Source organism: Meleagris gallopavo, chromosome 4 (genome assembly GCF_905368555.1).
Source record: "Meleagris gallopavo chromosome 4, MGAL_WU_HG_1.1, whole genome shotgun sequence".
Lineage (NCBI taxonomy): Eukaryota > Metazoa > Chordata > Aves > Galliformes > Phasianidae > Meleagris > Meleagris gallopavo.
Window position 1 is genome coordinate 62,951,612 of NC_139407.1, and position 21,436 is coordinate 62,973,047.

Genomic DNA, 21,436 nt, shown 5'->3' on the forward strand with positions numbered 1-21,436 from the left:
GATACACATAAATATCCTTGCATCTGATGAGCAAAAATAACATCTTTAACAAAGTCTGCAATCTCTGTATTTGTTAAAGATCAAGTGACAGCGTATAATAGCTAGTAATGCTTTCTAGGATAAACCCCACCCATCTCTATCACACTCAAATCTCAATGTAAGTGTAAAACTAACAGCCTGAGTGACTTATCTCCTAGCCAAGGAAGACAGTAATTCAGGCTATTACAAGTTATATACACTCAATTATTTGAAAAGAACTCTGAAACAAGGGGCAGAAGGCCAATATGGCAAAAGCAGAGAAGTCTGCAAGGAGACTTGTATGGGCACTGCTGTGGCAGAGAGCAACAGCAAAGCTTTCAAGTCTTGGAACAGAGGTGTTAAGCACAGACAAAGCTCTAAGGGAGATGTGGTTCCCAGTTTAGAGACAAGGGAAATCTGCGTGTGGCAAGGCACAGAAAAGCCAACTGTATGATCCTTAATTAAAACGTGCCAATATCACTGTAAAAAAAAACAAAATTTTCATCAGACCTGTAATTTCCCAGTTTAACCCAAATAATATCCTGGAAATGGAGTTTCTTCCCTGCCCTGCAGTCATTGCAGTACCAGCTCCCATCTGGCATTTCGATGTTTAAACAGTCCGGGTGAAATGCTGCAGGACATGACTCGCAGCACAGCAAGCTTCCTCCTTCCAAGAGAAAAAAAAGATTGAAAAACATCAAGACAAAAAAGAAAGATTTGCATTCCAACCAGATTCAAAGCAGTGAGGTTTGTGGTAGGGTCTGCCAGAAAAAAATAGTTAAAACATGCCAGCTTGCAACAAACACACATCATCTAGCTGTGCACAGAAACCAAATGGTCTTAACTGATTTGAATGCCTGGCAGACTCCAGTTAGTAAATACATACAAATTAAAAAGCAAGCTAATGATATAAAAGCCAGAATAATGCACCACAGGAAAATTAGTTTTTTTTACTTTAATGACTACAATATATTTAACATAGCTTAATATATATTAGTAATTCACCATATGTAACATATTAACAACAAAAATTAAGTCTAATTAAATTTCTCTTTCTCTTTTTTTTTTTTTCCCTCTAGAGAAGAGGTAGGGATGAGATTGTTTGTTCCATGAATTACCACCAGAAAGTTAGCTGCTGCTTAGTAAGCTGCTATGCTGCATGTTAATTTGTTAACAATCAGGTAAATTCTCATTGCCAGGGTTTAATCAGCACGATGCATTTTGTGCTTCTCAATACAAAATAAATTTATTACTCGGCATAAAGCAAAACGCCCTTAATTAGTGGCACTCCAGACACTAATATGGGTTCAATTTGCTGTCTGTTTCTAAAGTAAAAGCAACTCTTAAAATATTTATGTTTTAATATTACGTATGAGCAATAAGGAAACACAAAAAGCTTCAGTACATTGAACACAGGGGAAAGAACAAAGAAGGATTTATCATTATGCATCTCTGGTAAAGAATTAAATCAGGTTTCTGGTTGCTGGACAAGGTCTGAGTGAAAATATTCTTTATTAAATTATATCTGCAAAGAAAGGACGCTCAAAAACTAAAAGCAGCACAAGCCAACTTGAAGGTATTTCAATACCTAAGAGAGATGAACTTAGCACGCCACATTTCTAATAGCTTTCTGTAAAGAGATTAGTAAAATAAAATTTAAATTGAAGAATAAAACATTTCGATGCTGCACCTACGTAAGAGCTTTGCATCAGTTTACCTTTGGAACACACAAAGCACCAGCTCACATTGACATGCGCGTGATGACTTTTTCCTTTCATGGCAGTGAAATGATTCGTACAAACAATGCTGTTGGAAGCGATGACTGCACATCCCGCAGCAATGCACACGTCTCCAGCATGGTATGCAACAGGACAGCGAACACAGCGCATCATCTTTCCTAGCAAAGCAGAACACTGCCATATTTATTTTTGAACAAAACCCGTTCAGTATTTGATCTTCACAAATAGTATTACTGCTGGAAATAGCTGATTAACACAAGAAATGTTTCAATTATGTTTGCAAGGTTCGCATTTTTGCTTTCAGTGACAACGTTGAATTAACGAGGATTTTTAGAGAACATTATACTGAGCTTAAAGCACTACCACATTTAAATACAAAGGCTTCAGCTATGAACAGAGCAGACAATCTTTTCTCAATCTCACGCAGTTGTGTTTACAAATGATTCCCAAGGCTAAAAATATGCACAGAATCATACAAAATCATAGCATGCTTTGGGGTGGAAGGGACCTTAAAGGCCACCCAGTCCCAACCCCTTGCTGCGGGCTGGGTGCCCCCCACCAACTCAGGCTGCCCAGGGCCCATCCAACCCGGCCTTCAGTGCCTCCAGGGATGGGGCACCCACAGCTCTGTGGGCAGCCTGTGCCAGGGCATCACCACTCTCTGAGTAAAGAACTCACTCCTAACAGTATGTTCACATTCAGCAAGTCTTGCTGCAATACTTGAATCAATCAGTAGTACCTGTATGCCTGTAATACGGTGAGGAACTACCACATGAGCAGATTCCTTACCTTAATATACCATACACAGACTTATTTAGCAGTCATAAACATGTAAAAATGAAACTACCTTTTGAAATTCGTGGATGGGAGGGGTTACTAACATGACAACTGAGGCAGCTGTGCAGAGGACATCGAAAACCCCTGTTCTCAAACACGGTAAGGTGGAATTTTTTCACACAGGCTTCATGGTAGAATTTTCCACAGTGGGATACAACACAGCGCTTCAGATCTGCCTTTCTCTCTTTACACACAAAGCAGGTATGCACACCTAGTGGCAAAAATAATAAAAATCATGTAACTAATTTTTCATTCAGACCTGTGTATTTAAAACACTTCTGGGAGTTTTTGTCGTGGGGGGGGGGGGGAGAGTTTTGTTTTGTTTTGTTTTGTTTTTTTAAATTCCATTATTTGAAGCAGCAATTTATCTGCTTTGACTCTTCAGTGTTCAATACTCATTTGTTTAAATACAGATAAATAAAACACAACAAAAATAAAGTTACAGTGGAAATCCACCACAGTTAATGTGTGCATATCATACACAAAGCCTCACTGATCTGCTTTTGTGTTCTTATTCATAACTCTCAGTATGCCAGGACAACTCTGAATTTTGTTTTTAAAGCAATGAAACAGGATCCTACTTTGTTTGCAATCCTGTAAAATTTGGTTTGTAAGCCCACAAACTAAGGACAAGTATCCTCCAATCCGCTCTCTGGACTGCTTGGAACAACCTTATTTAGAAGCAGTCTTTTTTTTTCCAGCAAGGTTCACCACCTGACTGAACTGAGCTTACAAGCAAGAACACAAATTTTTATATAACATTTTGAGATTAAGAGCTTCCAAGAAGTTATTGCAGGATTAAAAGCAAATTAAATTAATAGCAGTAAGGTGGTCTTTTAATGGGAAAAGCAAAAGATATATGTAGACACAAAAAGAACTGAGAAAAGACTTAAAATGTTTCACTTGCTGCTTTTTTTTTCATGGATTTCTTAGGCCTTTGTGGCAGACCTTAAATCTACTCTGTAACTGTACACAGACAGATACAACCTGCAATTGTTAACACAGTGGAATTCAGAGCAAGTCAACCAATCTGCAAGAGATTTCTCACTGAAAACAGAGCGAGCATCCTAAATCGTGGCACAGTTAATGGTAATACATGAATTTCCACACCATCAGGCACCAAGAGGTAAGTACAGTTTGTTCGCAGATACACAATCTGCATGGGATGATTTCCTGTAACAGTGTATGGGAAAATGATACCTTTTCTTTTTAAAATTTAATAGAAAGGGACAAACTTGCCTGATGTACATTCACTACAAACGAATTTTCCTGCTGGTCTTCCAGAGAGCCCAAGGCAGCTCACGTGAAAAGCTCGATAGCAAAGTCCTTCACACAGCAGGAGATCACCTGTTTTTTCACATAGCTTTTACAACACAAAGGCATTTAATGTTAAAGAAAAGTTCATATGCAGAAAAAATAGTATTCACTATTCCTTTCCATAAATTGCTCCTCTAAATCTCTTTTCCCATGGGCGAAATAAAATTAAACAAGCAAAAGACAGCACTGCAAATATCATCACGTGCCCTCGCTTCCTGTTGCAACAAATACTAGTCATTAAACTGTGAGAAATACCACTGATAGAAACATGGTACACGAGAACATACCCGGAAAAAAAGAAACAAGAACAGCTTTAAGAATTTTTCCCTGAGCAAACTGGTGGCATCCGCGCAGGTTTAAGAGAAACCTTATTTTCCCTTTCTTTGGCAAAAGGAAAATAATCTAGGAGACACAACGATACTTCTATATCCACACTGTTAGCAGTGAGATAAAACTAAAAATGAACTCAACAACAATGCTGGCAGAATTTAAGTGATTAGACAACATTTAAAAATAGATAACCAAACCATCACCATTATGTACAAGAAGAAATGGAAATACAACTGCTTTTCCAGTCTGCTGGAAACAACTTTAATCAGCCCAGAGCTATTGTATTGCCCTTTCATAACCTAAGAACTCTGTAAGCACAGATCCAGAAAGTGTTCTGCTTGCAGTGAGCATGCTGTAAGTGCAGTGCAGCCACCTCTGCTGTGCTCACACTGAAGCACACAACCATGTCAAACTTTCTTCTCTGTATTAGCAGACAAGCAAGCAGTTCTCCGTCATGTAACCCAGTGACCTGGCGAACTTCATGCACTGTCCTTGAGGTACAAATCACATTTATTTTACTGATCTGGAAACTAAACCAGAAAGGCTAAGTCACTTATTTTAGATCAAGAAAAAAAAATTAGGAAGAATTTCATTTACTGATACGGCAACATGTTCACTAATGTCTCCTCCATGCGATAGGCACAATAAACCTGCGTCTGCCCTAATATTGTCATTTTCAAATTAAAAAAAATCCCTTTTCCAGGATACCTCAGAAAGCACAGCTCCCTGCCCAGCTACCGTCTCTCACCTGACACACATATTCTTTTTTTGTTCCCGTTCCTCGCTCAGATTTTTTGGATGATATAGACACTTCAGTCTGAGTTTCATCAGCACTTTCATAGGGAGACTCTGAGCGCTCATCTCCTGGGCCATCGAAGATCTGAAGATTAAACACAGACATTAGAGAAAGCAGCCACATAGGTGAACTTTTTTCAGAATGTCAACCGAAGGAAGCAAACAGACTGCAATTCAGGCTAACAGATTGAGGTAAGTTCTTTTGGTTTTGTTTCCCCACCTTTAAAAAGAAAGTTTGATTAAATTCAGAGTATGCACTTGTGGAAGTTGCATCAACAGGACAATATAACAGCTATTTTCACAAACTCAACAATTGCCAAAACAAAACACCAAGACTTTGTAATATGGCATTTTATTTGTACTCAGTCCTATAACCCAGTTAGTCAGTGCCTAGCCAATAACACAGGGACATCGTAAAAACCCACCACTAAAGCTTGAATACATGCTTTACATGGTATTAACAATGCATTTTAGAAAGAAACTCAGTAAAACTTCAAGCTGCATACCAGAGTCTCTGACTCAAATATCCTTCAAGAGAGTGGTAACGTTATACAGAAGAGAGAAAAACTATGTGTAAGGAATGTCACAGTTAACAATGAATTCAAAATACTCCAAAAGATGACCTTGTCATGCATAAATCTTACATAAAAAGTCTTACCAAGTGTGTTAAAGTTAGAAGATTTCTAAAAAAACATATTCATAATTAACTTCAAGGACAAAAATCCTAACATTCAAGAGAAAACACCATGCTGTTTTCAGTCCAACAGAATTCAGGGATGGGATGCACATATGAGTCATATGTCTTCTCCCTTGTTACAGCAGAAAACGCAGAATTTCATATTGCAGCACCAGTCTGAACTCAAAAGAATTGTTATGGCTACAGACATTCTCTACGAGAGCATCACGATTTGCAACTGCAAAACAAACCTGTCACTTTTCTTGATACTTGTTCTAATGGTTATTCACACGTATCATCAAAAATAATGCCTTGAGTTCCTTCTGAGTTGTCTAACTGTTACCCACAGCTGATGATGCTTTCTTGAGGTATTTCACTTACAAAAGCCCTTTGGATTTTTTCTCCTGTGGAAGTACACTGCAATTAAACCCATTTCAATCCTTTTTGGTAAGCCAGAATGCAGTCTAAATTTCTCACTACAGAATTTTTTCCAGCCTCAGGAGAATTTTGGTGAGTTTTCTCTGACTGGAGACAGTATTCCCCAAGTCTCCAAGTACAACATCCAAAGCCAATGAGCATGTGACTTCTCCTCTGCACTGCTGCTGTTCCACTGCCTAAGGACCTGCCCTAACCTTTTCAATAAAACATTGAAACTCAGTGCTCAAGAGATCATTTTGCCAAGAGCTGTTTGTCAGGACACAAACGCTCCACTCTATATGAAGAATTTGCTTTCTGTTTTCATACATACAATCTTATACGTATCCATATTAAACTACACTTGATTAAAAATGGTCTGGCTCAGCAAGTAATTTAGACAGCTAAGTGCACGCTCTGTATCAGCCCATCTCCACATCATGTGCAAATTTATTAGAAGTGATATATTTTGAAATCAGAGATAAAAACATAAAGACATCAGGCCCAGTATTAGTCTTTATAAAATCCCTTGTGAAATGCTGACTTTGACTGATTACTTCTCACTGTTGCTGCCAGCTAACTTGCATTCCTCCATTTAATGTTTGCTCTCTTTGAATGGGTCTAAAATTATTTCATAAATTGGATCTGACTTTTTTTTGAGATTACTTTCAAGACTCATATTACAAATTCATTTTCTCTGTGCAAATGCAAGCTATTGAAGTGATTCCTACCTACATTTCATCTACAATACTTCTACAACTGGATTCATTTCAAGATTCTCCCCAATGGTTTTATAAGTGGTATCCTTCAGTGGGTTAAAAGAACTTGAATGTAGAGGCATTGCTTTGTTCAGATACCAGGAAATCTCTGATCTCTGGAAGGAGATGGGAAGCAGCAAACTGCAAATGCACACTGTATGCCTGGCCAGGAGTAGCCAGGTTTTGCTGGGAAATGCTGGATTAAGAAGGGTAGTACTGGAGTTCAGCAGAAATCCAGAAGTGTTTTCCCTTAGGGTTTAAGTAAACTTAGACAACACTCTTTATTTCTGTTTAAAATCTTCCCATAGAAACACTACTTAGTATAAGCAGTGCACTCCTCTAACCTTTTTTAGTACATCATTATGTTCCTGTTAGAACTAGCCAAAATTAGTCACATACACTAATTTAATGCTACTAATGTCCTCTGTATTTCCCCTACAGTGAAAACTTTTTCTTAAGTCCTAAGTTAAAACTTTTGTACACAGATCTGAAGAGTTAAGAAAATTGTTTCCCCACCATGCATCCCCTGGAGAAGAGCACCCTGCTGCCCCAGCTCCCTGCTCTAAAGGCAGAGCACAGAAACAGAACAAACCCTATGACACATATGCCAAGACAAAGGAGAATAAGGTTTGCTTTACAGCAACAGTTTATTGGCTTGTCTTTGGTTTATGTAGTAGTAAATAGTCAAATGAAGGATGCATATGAAAAGGTAATCCTATGGACAGATGGAAGCCTTTCACAAACCCCTTAGACATGGGCTACAAAATCACAGCCATGCATGAACCATAGGTTGAAAACCATTTCCTTACAGACCTGGAGTTTTACTGCCCTACTTAGGGCTAATGCAACAGCCCATCATTTACATTGAATGGTTATTGTGCTAAAGCAGTGCTGGCAAGAATTGAATGCTACCATCACAGCCACAAAACCCAAATTCTTGCAAAATTTTAAGACAGAACTTGGCAATTCACAGCAGCCTATAGATTCATGATGGATCTCACGCATGAATACGCATCACATGAACAAAATATCTGGAGACAATTAGCTACAAGGCTACCAGGCTGAGAGTATCTTGCAGGAAAAATACCACCTCTGCTTTGCAATCATCAGGAGCCCTGAGCAAATCACAGATCAGACCTCCATTCAGCACCATCACTGCACTAAGCAGCCGAGCAGGGACACCTGCTGCAACGTCAAAAGATCACTGAATCTCTAAGCTTAGCACTGGACTTAAATTGCTTTGTGCAAGGTGCTACAATACCAAAGGTGCATCCCATCCAACACTGAGAGCTACTATCATCAACACTTGAGTTTTCATTTTAGGAAGCAAACAAAGGGCATGGTGAGCAGAGTTCCTCTTACACTTGTAAGAGAGGGATGCCATTCTGAAGGAGAATTCTGAGTTTAAACTCATGTTCTCAATCTCACTTTCTACTAGGCACCTCCCTCAGTAAATAACTCTATTCTGTACACTCATTCTTTGGGTCTGCTCCCTGTGATCAGAGCCAGAATCTGGGAGCTCAGCTCCTGAGGCTATCCAGTAAGCTGATGGAGACATAACGAAGCCAAATGTGTCCCTGTCCCCTGAAGGCCTGTGAGAGGCTGGGACAATCTGTCGAAAACATTTTTTGGAAGACCTACAACAAAATGGCACGCAGAACAGGGAAAGGCCGGGGTGACTGCCTGCAGCCTGAGCATGCTGCGACAGCACAGCCAGGGCTCCCAGCCACCAGGGAACAGTTCCACAATAAAAGTACCTTCTGATTAAAAACGCTAACTGAAGCGGATTTGTAAGACTACTGGAAATCACTTTCTACAGTAAAACAGTGCCACCTCTAAAATTAAACATTAACACTCGTGGGATTTGTTAACACAGCTAATACGTCACATCGTGACAGATGTGATGGATGGATATGCATTCAGCAAAAACCAATACAAGTTTTTTGTGGTCTTTTTTTCTAAAATTGTTAAGTCAAACGTGAATCTTCCTTGTGATCATGCCAGAGCTTGCCCTATCCTTATTTTTGTAACATAATCTCCCTAGAAAAGTAAATTGCACATAATTACCTCTTCTGATCTTTAGGCAAAGGTTCAAAGGAAGCCACGCTTAGATTAGTGGCAAAACCTGTTAATTAGTAATTCACAGCAGTTGCCAGTTTGCTGTGTTATTCTGTTGCACATGTTGAGTAATACCTTATTTTTCATAAAGCTTTTAAGACAGTATAAATTTAGGGAGAGAAAAGGCAAAGCTGTTCACTTCAGCTGTGCGACTGACAAGTTGCAGCAATGAGATCACTCCCAGTCCTGTAATCACAGGCGTTCTCCATTAGCAATTAACAGTGTTGTAGCACGGAACCAGCATCCTCACAAGCACCAGCACACATTCACATTCTGCACACCAGACAGGCTTTCCTGATCTCAACTACAAAACAGCTCAGTTTCAGAGTAGTTGCTGTTAGAGGCTCTCACAGCGTGCTGGCTGAACACAGAGCAACCAGCTGATATTTGAGAACTCAAATCCACGTCCTTTGAGTGAAAACTGTGCATCTGTGAGCGCATAGGAGAGACAGGAGAGAAAGGGAAAAATCTGAGTTGAAAACAAGGACTAATTGAAATCATCAGGAGCTTTACTTCCTATTCCCATCAGATTCTCACAGCTATCTTTCCTTTTGGAAGAACATTATCCACTGCTCACACACGTGAGAGAGCATGGAAGGACACGTGATTACCTTTTTTTTTAAACAATTTTTTTTTTTTTTAAACACGCTCTCTATAGCTTTGTTATTGGGAAAATATTCATTACTGAGTCAAACTGGAACAGAATTTTTGGCATCTCTGTAATTCTTTGGTTTTAGTATGGTATTTTTATCACGTTTTAGCAACTGAAAGATACAAATTCTGGCAACAGATCACAATATTAAGAATTGGGTCTACTGATGTCAACATACATTGATCATACATCTTACGTACTTCAACGTTTGGGTAACAGCTATTCAGTTCTATGACAGTACAACAATCAGGGCATCAAGACTTCACATCTCCAACGTTGTTGTAATTTCCTTTGGAACTAAGCCTTTTTGCATATGTTAAAACTCCCTATTCACAATAATCAAAAGAAGCATTTAATGGATTCTTTCAGACAAACGTTGACCTACTTCTAGAAAGATTGTGGAAGAATGGTTATAAAAGCAATCTCCAGCATTATTTCTTCACTGAATGAAGATGCTTTGCATACTGCAATATTTGATGTATAAAGGCAGATTACACCAGCAGCCAATACGGTGGGCAATTGTTTAATTGCTAAATATAAGATTTTCTACTGCTTAATTATCTAAAAGGTTGTGCAAAAGTGATACTCAGTGTGCACAAAGATGTGAGGACAGACTGTAGAATAATGTATTTTCCTTCTCAAGGTTATGCTGAGTAAGTAAGAATTCATTTTTGATGGCGGCTGTTGGTCAGGCTAAGAAAGGAGGGAGAAATGCGTGTGTATTTACATTTAAAATAATAAACCAGAGTATGAAAAGGAAGTAAATTGAGTCAGCAATGTATATAGTGTGATTTTATATGTTTATATTCTTAATTTTGTCTTTTTATTGAAGCTGTCTAGAAAGATATGTGAGAAGAAGGCAGGAAAAGAATTCAACAGAAGTATTATGTAAAAATCACTTTTAAAATGTTTTTCTTGTAATACTTTCCTCAGCTACACCACTGAGAGTTTCAGCTCACTGCACCAACAACCAAGGCCTTCAACGGTGAAAGGACAAAGCACTAACGTATGGAATCATCTTTCACTCTTACATCATTCAGTACATCTAAATGTTAAGCTCAATTCTGTAACAATTTTTAAAGTATTCTTTGCAACCAGATTCCCAATTCAAGTTTTAGCCAGAAATTTCAGCAGAAATGTGAGCCAACTCCTTATTCCCTCTGGCATTTCTTTTTTTTTTAATGACATGCAAGTTGGCATGTAAGCTCAGCTTGCAAATTTCTAGAATGATGTGGATGAACTCTGCAAGTGGCACCATTAGTTCCACATCTGGATGGTTGAAATGTCATGCATTTAAAACACACACGCACACATATATGGTACTGACATATATTGGATGACTGGATGCCAACTGAGAGTATAATACAAGAAAGGATGATGTGGAATTTAAGAAGTCAAATGATCCTGCATTTTAAAGAACTGAGTGAGAATGAAGTGAAATGCTTTGTGGATATTTACTCTATCCACCCATTTTTTTTTCTATTCAAAATTTTCTACTCCATTAACAATTTTCTACTTCCTTTCTGACAGCTCCCAAATCAAACAGTGCCAGCAAAACCACTACATCATAATTTCAAGGAAAACGATATTCAGAAATCCCAGATCTGAAAACAAATGGCTGTACTCATCCATCTGCAGCCTAAGAATTCAAAGAAAAAAAAAGTTGCTAGAGGATGAACATAAAATGCAACTGTTCTGACCTTCAAGGCTGACTCTCAACCAGCTGTTGATGCGGCCATTAAGTGTGCTTTTTGATTTAACCTTAGGATTAAGTCTTCATTTTTAAAAGCTGATATTTAAAAACCATTTTGCTGGCTCATGTCATCTTAGGGGTGGGGAAGGGGATGTAGGTGATGACTTTTTTTCTTCCCTGTCTTTAGAGGATGAGAACATCAGTATTTGCTGAGGCAAAAGCACACACATTTTCAAATACTATCCACTGTATATTGGCAATTGCAAAGTGTAAAAGGTTCAAGTACACTTCAGTGCTTATTGGCTTCACCAGGAATTTTCATTTCCTACAGCCAATTCAGACATGCTTTCCCTGCCCAGCGTATCAAGGTTCAAAATGAAATTGGAAATTGCAGTGAGAAAGTTGCTAGCATTTATGTATCCGTGGTGCGCACACAGGAATGGGCTCCAACAGTCATCTCTCCACCAGCTGCAAACCCCTTCAGATTTTTTCTAGCTACCAAAGTGCAATTTTCATTAAAATGTACATGCTCTTCCTCAGAGCACTTTATCAACACATTCAGTCTTGTGAAAGCAGTTCTTGTATTACTCAAATGTGCTTGTTAAACAGCATACATTAAGAATACAAGCTGTGGTCTTAGTCATATTAAGATCAGGTTGCTCTTCCGTCACGTTGTGCTTAATCAGTTAGAAAATCAACTAAAGGGCAAATACTCTCAGACAGGACAGTTAACCCTCCTGCTTTCCTTTGTTTGACTCAAATATCTTTTGTTTTATAATCCCAGCTGTAGAACATGGAAACAAAGTCCAAAACGTAGATTTCCTTTAAAGCTAGGGTATGGAAAATAAAAAGAGCATGGCAGAAGCAAGCCACCTCTGCTGCAGGTTCATCAAAAATTCACAAAAAAAAGTAACCTACCGCTTCCAGGTCACCCACTATCTCTAACAGCTATTTTGCATCTTCTTGTAAGCATTTTGTATCATTTTCCATGACTTCTGAATGCTGTTGGCTATTAAGCTCCCTGTGCTTAGAACTAAGGACACTGCTACAAACTCAGACCTGCAGTGACTTCAGCATCAGTGATGTCCACACCACAATCAGCCAGGAGGAAGTGGACTAGTCTGGCTAAGAGCTTCCTACTGAAAGATGGATCTTCTGATAAGGAAACTTGTTAGTCCTTCCACAGAGATTTACCAACTGCCTTTTCTTCTTAACAAAAGTCTTAATGACTAGTTGTGTAGTTGTTGTTTCTTTTTAAATCTAAGCACAAGATATATAAAAATATATAAACGACATGCAGATAGATCAGACTGTATTCGAAAGACAATCTATTGTGCACCCACACGCAGACAGAAAAACTGACAGAGCCAATTGAGTTACAGTTAACATTTCCTTTATTTCAGTATAAGAATTCCTGAACTGAAGAATGGTATTTTGGCCCATACTGCTAGACTAGGTAAATTCTTTAAGTATGCGGTGCCACAAGTGTACACAGTACTATCATAGCAAAAAGACGGCCTGGGACAAGTTTCATTTTTATTATTAGCAGTAGTTAGACGTTTCAGGTAAGGATATTATGCATTTCTGAATTTGCCTGGAAAGTTAATTAGAATTTTGAGAACATTTTAAAACATTATAAAATTGCCTATTGACACCCATGATACTTTGGTACGAGATGTGGAATAAAAACCTACATGTGATAAACATTCAGTAAACAGATTCTCTGCACTCCAAAGCCTAAGTAATACACAAGCTGAGAGTAATTACATAAGAAACTTAATTTTCTACACAAAACGTGCTGCCAAAGAACACGATTCGAACCTACAACTTTTTTTTCTTCACGTGAAAGTGAAAGCATTGTAACAAAGCAGTATGGCCTGGTAGGCAATGCAAGTCATTTCAACTGTTAGAGGCTTTAGCAAAGGTTTAGCACAAAAGAAGTCCAATTACTTGCAGTGTTCCACAAAACCATACCCCTAACTGCTTATTGGTGCTTTGAAACAGGGAAGCAAAATCTATAGGCATACAGAAACAAACAGGAAACAACTGTCTGCTAGGTCATGAAGGATGTAAAGAGAAACTAAATATTGTTATTCTTAAGCCTTGTTTTGAAGAGAAAACTATCACTGAAGGAAGCTAGGAATAAAATGCCAGAAACACATTGATACACATATTTTTAAAACAACCTGCAAGGATATCTTCAACTATTTTTTCTTCAGAGCAGTAGTTTCTTAAAAATAATGTGAATTTCCTTCTTCCTTTCTGTTCTTAGGATCACAAAGGCAGTTATTTTTACCTTTATTAAGCATGCCTGGAGTATTTTAGTTGTGTAATGTAGGACAACTAGACTCCAGGGTTGATAAATGGAGCTGACGTACTTAGCTGCAAGTTGTACACGTCTCATGACTGCCTTCTGGTTCAAACAGCTTACCTTTTAAGTTCTGTATGTATTCTTTCCATTCTGTATAGATACTAATACCCATTAAACAAAAAACAAAAACACAGATAAAAGAAATCTGCCTCAAATTAGTAATTTAAAAAAATGTACTGTTTAATAAGCACAAAAAAAGCAAAATTTAAGGCTACTGTCTTACATTATTAGGCATTGGAAATACAAGAAGTTGGAGCTATAACCAGCAGCTGAGCATGTTTTGACACTGGATGTTATACAAAGAATTCCCTCTAGGGAAGATACAGAACTTACATTAAAAACACCACTTTCAAGATCTTTCACAGGCTTCTTTCAACTGCCATCTGCTGGTCAGCTCCTACTTCATAAGGGTACGATGAATGACAAACTAGCTAAGGATTTAGAGTATTACGTGTTCTTTATTTTGTCCTCTTTAAAGATATTATGATTCTCTGACAAAGTTCAGAGGTAGCATCTAGACCCTACAGGATACTATGACATTAATCTACTGTGAACAAATCCATTCAATTTAATGAAGCCGGCCAATAACGACAAAAATTGATTGAAAAGCTACAACAGGTATGTCTTGTGCAAACACACAAAATGTACTAATAATCCAACAACAGTGGTAATGCAAAGCCTTTTTTTATTTATTAAAAAATACTGGTTACACTCTACTGGCACCTACTACATTATTAGGGGTAGAAGGAAAAGGCAAAAGACAGCACTTGCATCTCTTTTCAAAAATACGAGGTTTTGGATGGTTACATCGAATCTTATAGCAGCAGTAAAGTACTACACTGAACTTTTGTAGACTTGGAAATGTTGATTATCTTTGTCACACTATGCCCCCCACACAGCTGCTCATTAAGAAATATATTTCAAGGAAATTACTGTTGATGCCAAGTGCCTAGAAGTAAAATTAAGTATTTTCTTTCCCCAACATTAAATGCAGGTATGACATTTACTCATTCATGTATAAATATCAAATAAAAACAAAGGCATTGCTATTTTTTGTCCAATGACTTACAGAAAATCCTTACTTGTCCTGTCCATCATGTTAAAATAATTAAAACCCCAATCTTTTGAAAGGAGCAAAGGCCTACCTTTTACCCTCTGGCATGTTAAGTCTTCTTTTTAAGGGAGAAGCCCACTCCATGGTTCTCTCTCCCTTCTAAATTAGGCACCTAAAATGACTTATGGATTAAAAATTTGGGCTTCCGTTCATTTTGTAGTATTTCAAGTATTCCCATTTAAAAATACCCCAAATAACAATAAAAACCATCCAAAATCTTTGTAAATAGTCAAAATAAGACGATCTTTCAAAGAAGAAAAAAAACCAACTGTGCACGCCCCTCTTTACTAAACACACTTCTATTAAACTTTAGTTGCAATGAGTGACATTTAAGAGGTTTGCAACTAGCTACAGTCCTTGACAAATAACAGTTATATGCAGGTTTCCTTCTAGAACAAGCTGTCCACAAATAGCGAGGGAAAAAAAGAAGGAAAAAAAACCAACAAAACCAAACAGCCAGAATCCACTTAATATTGCTTGGTGAAGGTGTATGTGCTTGTGGAATATGCAGTATTTTTTTTCACCCTTGTCAGAAGATCATTTAAGTCACCACTTAGAAGTGTAATAGTGAACACAAATATAAAAGTTAGTCAGCAAATGTATTTAATTTTGAAAAGAATTACATCCTATTCAGTTAGCAGAGCAAGGCTTTCAGCATTGCATGACTGTGTTTATTTTTTAAAACTCCTTCCCTCGTCTTTCTGGAGAAGCTTTCTCTCTGGATGAACACTCTCAGGACATACATGTATTTAGCTGTTTAGACAAGTGCTAAATCACAGTACAAAAGGGAAAAAGGTTTTTAAAGCCACCCACAACATCCAAGGTTTATATTTTTCCTTGTTTTGTGAGTTCAGAAATACATGCCTGTCATATATATATATTTTTAATATTTATTTAAAGGCAAAATAAATCTATTATCATAGGAAACAAATTGGGTCCAACCCTTAGCTGGTAAAACTTTGTGTCAGTGCAGCTTTAAACCATTTAAGGATCCAGCCCACTGTTATCTACTCCTCAACCCACCCAGCTCTCTTCAAGTCTGTTTTTTTGATAGGGTACATTTTTGTTACGTTGACTGCAGGAGGGTTGAAACTAGATGTTCTTTGAGGTCCTTTTCAACCCAGGCCGTTCTATGTTTCTATGATTCAACTGTTTTGAAACATTAGGAAAACATGAATTCACTTTCTTATCTGTATATCTGCCCTCTGAGCACTGTATGACGTTAATTTTCCTCGCACATTTTGCTATTCAGCAGTAGCTGAGCAAATTAAGAGTGAAGTTTTAAGATTTTCATTTCAGCCTAAACAATCATTTCAATTTTTACATGTAAACTGCTAAGACACAACCCAAAATCCTATCCAAAATGAGACTTTTATAGAGAAAGATTTCTGTAGACTTCATTCTTGATTTTTTTTTAATAACGCTATAAACAGAAATAGAAGGATCTTTCTCCTGAGATTACAAAATTTAGAGATGCATATTTAGAATGAAAAATATAGTATGATCCTTAAGTGGGTCTGGCTTAATAGCTGGTCCCAAATACAAACAGCTTAGATTGCAAGTCCTGATAGTAAAGTCAAAACAGAAGAAAGTGTTATGCCAATAATAACCGGGAGTTTCTCAATTGCAAGAACAAAATGAGAACAAGTGTTATTTTTCTTGACTATGACCTGGACGTTTTTTTCTGGGGGGACTTCTTTAGTTTATTTTATTAGGGTACAGGAGGGAGAATGCAAGGTGGTTTTTTTTTGTTTGTTTTTTTATAAAAGGTATTTTCAAGTTACAGTAAGATAAACAGCCATTAACATGCAACCTTCCCCACCCCCCAAAGGTAAATCATTTATGAACATAGTCTAGATATTTTAACTGCATTCATTATAGTGTCTAAGCACCTCATGCTTTTTGTTTAAGGAGACTAAAAAGTCTCTAGGATATTTGGAAGCCCTACTCCCTCATTAGCAGGCAAGTATTTTTTCTACAACTTCTGTAATACAAACTTCTTGAAGGTGTTTGCCCATGGATAGTTTAATAAATCCTACCAACTACATTTCTGAATCCACCTGCAACACAGCATGCATACTTGACCCTCATGCTGCTACTCTTTGGCTGATTTGTTTTAATAGTGTAGATAACTCAGGAACGGTTCAAGGGATTGTATGAATACAATTCTGGTACATACATTTCATTTATTGTATGTCAATTGAAAAGAATTACAGTTCCAAATATGCAGAGCTAAGACTATGATTAGTAAGTATCAAAAAGATACATCCTTCACTGCCTGCTTAACTCTTCCGACAATGAAGCTATTTGCATCACAGAGAAATAGCACTTAAACAGCCTGAAAACTAATCTGAGCTTAAAGGGGCTCTGCTCAGAAAACTGTCCAGTTCTACGTTGGAGGATTAGAAACTTGCTTCAATATAAAAGCTATGGCAACATGACAATATTGAGTTACATAATGTAACTAATGTAGTACGCTTACATAAAGTCTGTAGAAGAGAATACAGAACACACTGGCATTGTACTTTGCCTCTAACAGAAGGTTACAATTCTAAAACTTTGTTGGTAAATACATTAAAAACCACAATAATATTTTGACGTCCCAAATCAGACGTTCTTGTTACAATAAATGAATTTGCAATGCACACATTAACAGGTTTCACAGAGGCCAGAACTGTAACTTGTCTAGAGCACCAACGTTAGAGAATTCGCCTTTGTTTTTTGCTTTTAAACAAAAAGATTCACACCTGAAAATTTCTGGAATTAAATGGCTGTGTGCAAACACCATTTTTTTTTTACCTCATTCTCAGTTAAGGAAGCTGAAGGAGATGAACTTTTGCTAAAAGCAAGAGTTGAAGATTCTGCTGCTGAAGCCCGATTTCGCTTCTTCAGAGGTTTACATGCATCAGACAGATTTTTCGTTGCTGTAAAATAATTTTGGTTTACAAAGTGAAGTTTGGAACTTTAAAACGTTATCTCCCTGAAGCCATTTAAAATATTCCTTCAGATAAAAGAAGGAATGATTTACGTAGGTCTTCTGGGCATTTAAGTAAGGCTGAGAAAACAGGAAGTTTCTGAAATCACGTGGTTTTGCTTGATTTTAAAAGCAAAGAGGTTTCTATTAAGCAAATACATACTACAGATGGCTAAAAAATGTTTTCCCCAAGCACTTACATCTATTAAAAGCAAAACATCTTGTGACTTATGACCTCTTCAAAGCAGAGGTAACAGGTACGTCCTCAAATAAGCACTAGAAGGTCTACATTATCTCATCAGAATCTGCGTACCACTAATACTTTGTTAAGAGAAAGCTCTTAATAATACAGGGACAAGGTACCAGACATATCATCATTTCTATGTTGTGCAGAACTTTCTGAGGCTTATTCATCTTTGGAATTTCATTATAACATCTAAAGAGACACGCTCTTACAGAAGTTATCTTAACCTTGAACATCTGGTTTTTGGCACAAGGTTATTTAGAATTCCCTCTCATGCACCACACTGCCTCCCATAAAGCATCATTTAAACGGTCTAAAATTACATAGTAACTGATTGCAATGATGGTCACTGTACTTGTTTTATTGGGCAACTGAAGAACAAATTGGAGCAGTAGGATTTTTATCGCTGCTCTCCAAGATCACAGGGAAATAGCTTTAATTTGGTGCCATCAAATGGTGAACTTGTGAACTGCTGCTCTAAATCAGCAATGCACAATTTCAAGCAAGTATAATGCTGCAAAATGGTGGTAGTGGAGGAAGAGGGCACAGTCCCCCCCCATCTGTGGCACAGTGGTGTATCTTGTTATTGCATCAGCAAATTTAGCTGACTACCTCAGGCAATCTGTTTATTTTTATATTATTTAATTGAAAAAGTTACATTAAAACTTATTCTGACCACATTACCTGACTGGTTCTTTTGTGAAGAGGAGGTTTCTGTGACCTTAGTAGAGTTTGTTTTTGGTGTTTTGTCATTGCTTGTCTCCCTCTGTCACAAAAAAAAAAGAAAAAAAAAAAAAAAGAAAAAAAAAAGAAAAAATAAAAAAACTCCTAATTTATGAGTGGTTGGACAAAACTAGCAATTACTTCTGGATTTATCTTATTAAGGTGACTTTACAAATACCTGCATGGTAATGTCGTTAAGCTACCCCCATTTAAGTAATTTTTTTTAAAGCTTATGTACAAAACAGGGTACAAACCCATTAACAAATGATAAAATTAAAGAACAAGGTATTCCAGCATCCCACTTATCCATCCCAAACTCAGCATTTCATAAAGGGGAGCTCTACATGAAAACAAAACATGTAAATTACTCTTACTATCTTGGTCTGAACTGGTCAAATTAAAACCTTTAATTATTAAGGGTAAACTGCAAAAGTACTATATAAATTTGAGAATAAATGCAGAATTTAAGTCTCAGAGGCTTGCTTTCAACTCCACAACTTGCAGCAGTGCCATTTTAAAAATTACTATGGTTAAGATTGTTCCAGCATTTCCAAAATATAAACACTATTATCAAGGGAGCATATGCAATGAATAAAGTTGCTCCAGGCTGAGAATTTATCATTAAGTTTTAGGCCAAAAACTGGAGAAATTATTGTCAAAACTGTGTCAAAATTAGACACAGTTCCTTACAGGATATCACTGTTATTTTCTTTGTATCTCACAAACTTATTCAAATTGTAAGACCATAAAATTGTAGCCAAGAATGCTCGATCCTATAAAATGCTCAAATGAGCAGTAAGAAAAAACTCTACAGAACAAATATTATGTACTTTTTCATATTCTTTACCTGACTGTTTTATAAAAGACGTCCAGCTGAGAAGGTGAGAAAGTACTGAGAAGGTGAGACTGTACTACAAATGTGCTGCACTACACTTCTACTGATGTCTAAATAGATCAAGGCACCCTACCACTGATGCTGCTGTGTACAATGAATAAAAATGCACAGGATAATTCACGCAGTTTAAAGCAGGCTTTACAGAAACCCATCTGTTAATGTGCATTTTACATACATCTTGAAAGCATCGATGAATGAAAAGACTTCAAGACTTTCATATACTTACTATAATTTGGTCACTTGTGAAACAACATTCAGATTCTGTAAGTAAGAGTTTAGGATAAAAAGAAAAGGGTAATGCACAGCAAGTGCTCATGAAAAATCAGTAAGCCTTCACCTATCCCAAAAGATTGTAACATAAGTCTACACACAATCTGGGAGTAGCAGAAGGAAGTGTATAGCTAGTTTTATTTTTTTGAATCATTGTGTAGACACTGTTGCTGCCATTCACTACATTTTCTACTAAGCAGCAGCACATACAGCTACGATCTTGGGCTGGTGGAGGAAGAAGATGACTAAAAGATTATCCAGTAAAAAAAAAAAAACCAAAAGCAGAAAGCAGCCATTCTACAGTAACTGATCCTTCTGTGGGCAGAAGCACAAGAAGTACTGCCTTCTGCATTTAGAGTTTCCAAATCGCACAGCATTTATATGTACCAGACTCCTTAAAGCTAATTCTGATAAATTAAACAAAGGACACCACTTTATGTATGTAGCACGTTACCTAAGTCAGTATTATCAGTGGTGTGTATCTTATTAGAATAACTTATCTCAGTTATTTTATTTATTTATTTGTCACATCTGCATCATGGTATTAAAGATACCAAAATCTCCTCTCCGTGAGCTATATTGTAACCACCTTTCATTCTACTTGTGATCGTCAAGGCCAGTTGCAAACAAAAACTGGTCAGGCAACAAACAAGGAACTTTTATTTCATTCAAAACAGGGGCTTGGTAACAAGAGTTAATTTCAATAAATAAACTTAATTATTTCCCTATATCTAGTGCATTATAGTAATTCAAATCAATTAGACATATATTTGAAGTTTCTAAAAAATTTCTTCTAGAATATAAAATGGATACTCAATCACTGGCCTCTCAGAGCAGAAAGTGCAAAAAACACTTCTGTCCCTCCCCAAAACTTCTCTAAGAACTCTCTTTGTTCCTTACTATTAAGTTAAGTCTGGTTATCTGAAATTCTACTCACTGTTTTCAATGAGCTTTAACCAGTTGTCTGGATGTCTGCAGTATCAAGACAAGTTACTAAAATAACAAGCCTATCAGACTGACATCTCTAAATGTGACCTCCAGAATTCATTTAAAAATAAATCTATCACCTTTCCATATATTAGCTTGCTTCATTTAACCAATGTGACACTGAAGTCCTCAGGCAAGGTCTGCAATACCCATACCACAGTATGGTACTCCAGTAACACATGTGAAAACATCTGTAAGCTAAACTCTTCACAGAAGTAAAACCCAAGAAGTTCAGTGGTCTAAAATCACAACTAAATAAACCTATACTTGAGCATCCACAGGATTTGGGCTGACACTTACATACACAATTTTAGTGACTTATGTAAGGAAAATTCTCATTCTCACAAGTAAGTTAAACTAAGAAGAAGAAGCTTGTGATGTGCATGATAAATATGCTGTATTTACCACAGTTTCCTATCTTAAGCAATTAGACAAGATGTCACTAAAACTGTACTGTAGGATTCAATCCAGCTCTTGAAAATTAGTTTTCCTGTTCTGCTTAATTTGCATT

At 37.1% G+C, this 21,436-nt stretch overlaps 1 protein-coding gene across 7 annotated transcripts in view; it reads right to left on the bottom strand.

Annotated features, from left to right (window-relative positions):
- NSD2 (nuclear receptor binding SET domain protein 2) overlaps positions 1-21,436 on the bottom strand; it is a 101,044-nt gene that overhangs the window by 9,009 nt on the left and 70,599 nt on the right. For 6 of the 7 annotated variants that reach the window (XM_085223614.1, XM_085223615.1, XM_085223613.1 and 3 more), the window contains exons 9-15: positions 18,735-18,816; positions 17,632-17,756; positions 4,990-5,121; positions 3,834-3,957; positions 2,605-2,805; positions 1,736-1,915; positions 529-685 (exon numbers count right to left, since the gene is read on the bottom strand). In XM_085223614.1, the coding sequence (XP_085079740.1) occupies positions 529-685; positions 1,736-1,915; positions 2,605-2,805; positions 3,834-3,957; positions 4,990-5,121; positions 17,632-17,756; positions 18,735-18,816 (1,001 nt within the window). The remainder of the gene's footprint in view (positions 1-528; positions 686-1,735; positions 1,916-2,604; positions 2,806-3,833; positions 3,958-4,989; positions 5,122-17,631; positions 17,757-18,734; positions 18,817-21,436) is intronic. The other variant, XM_085223620.1, reaches the window with a different exon arrangement.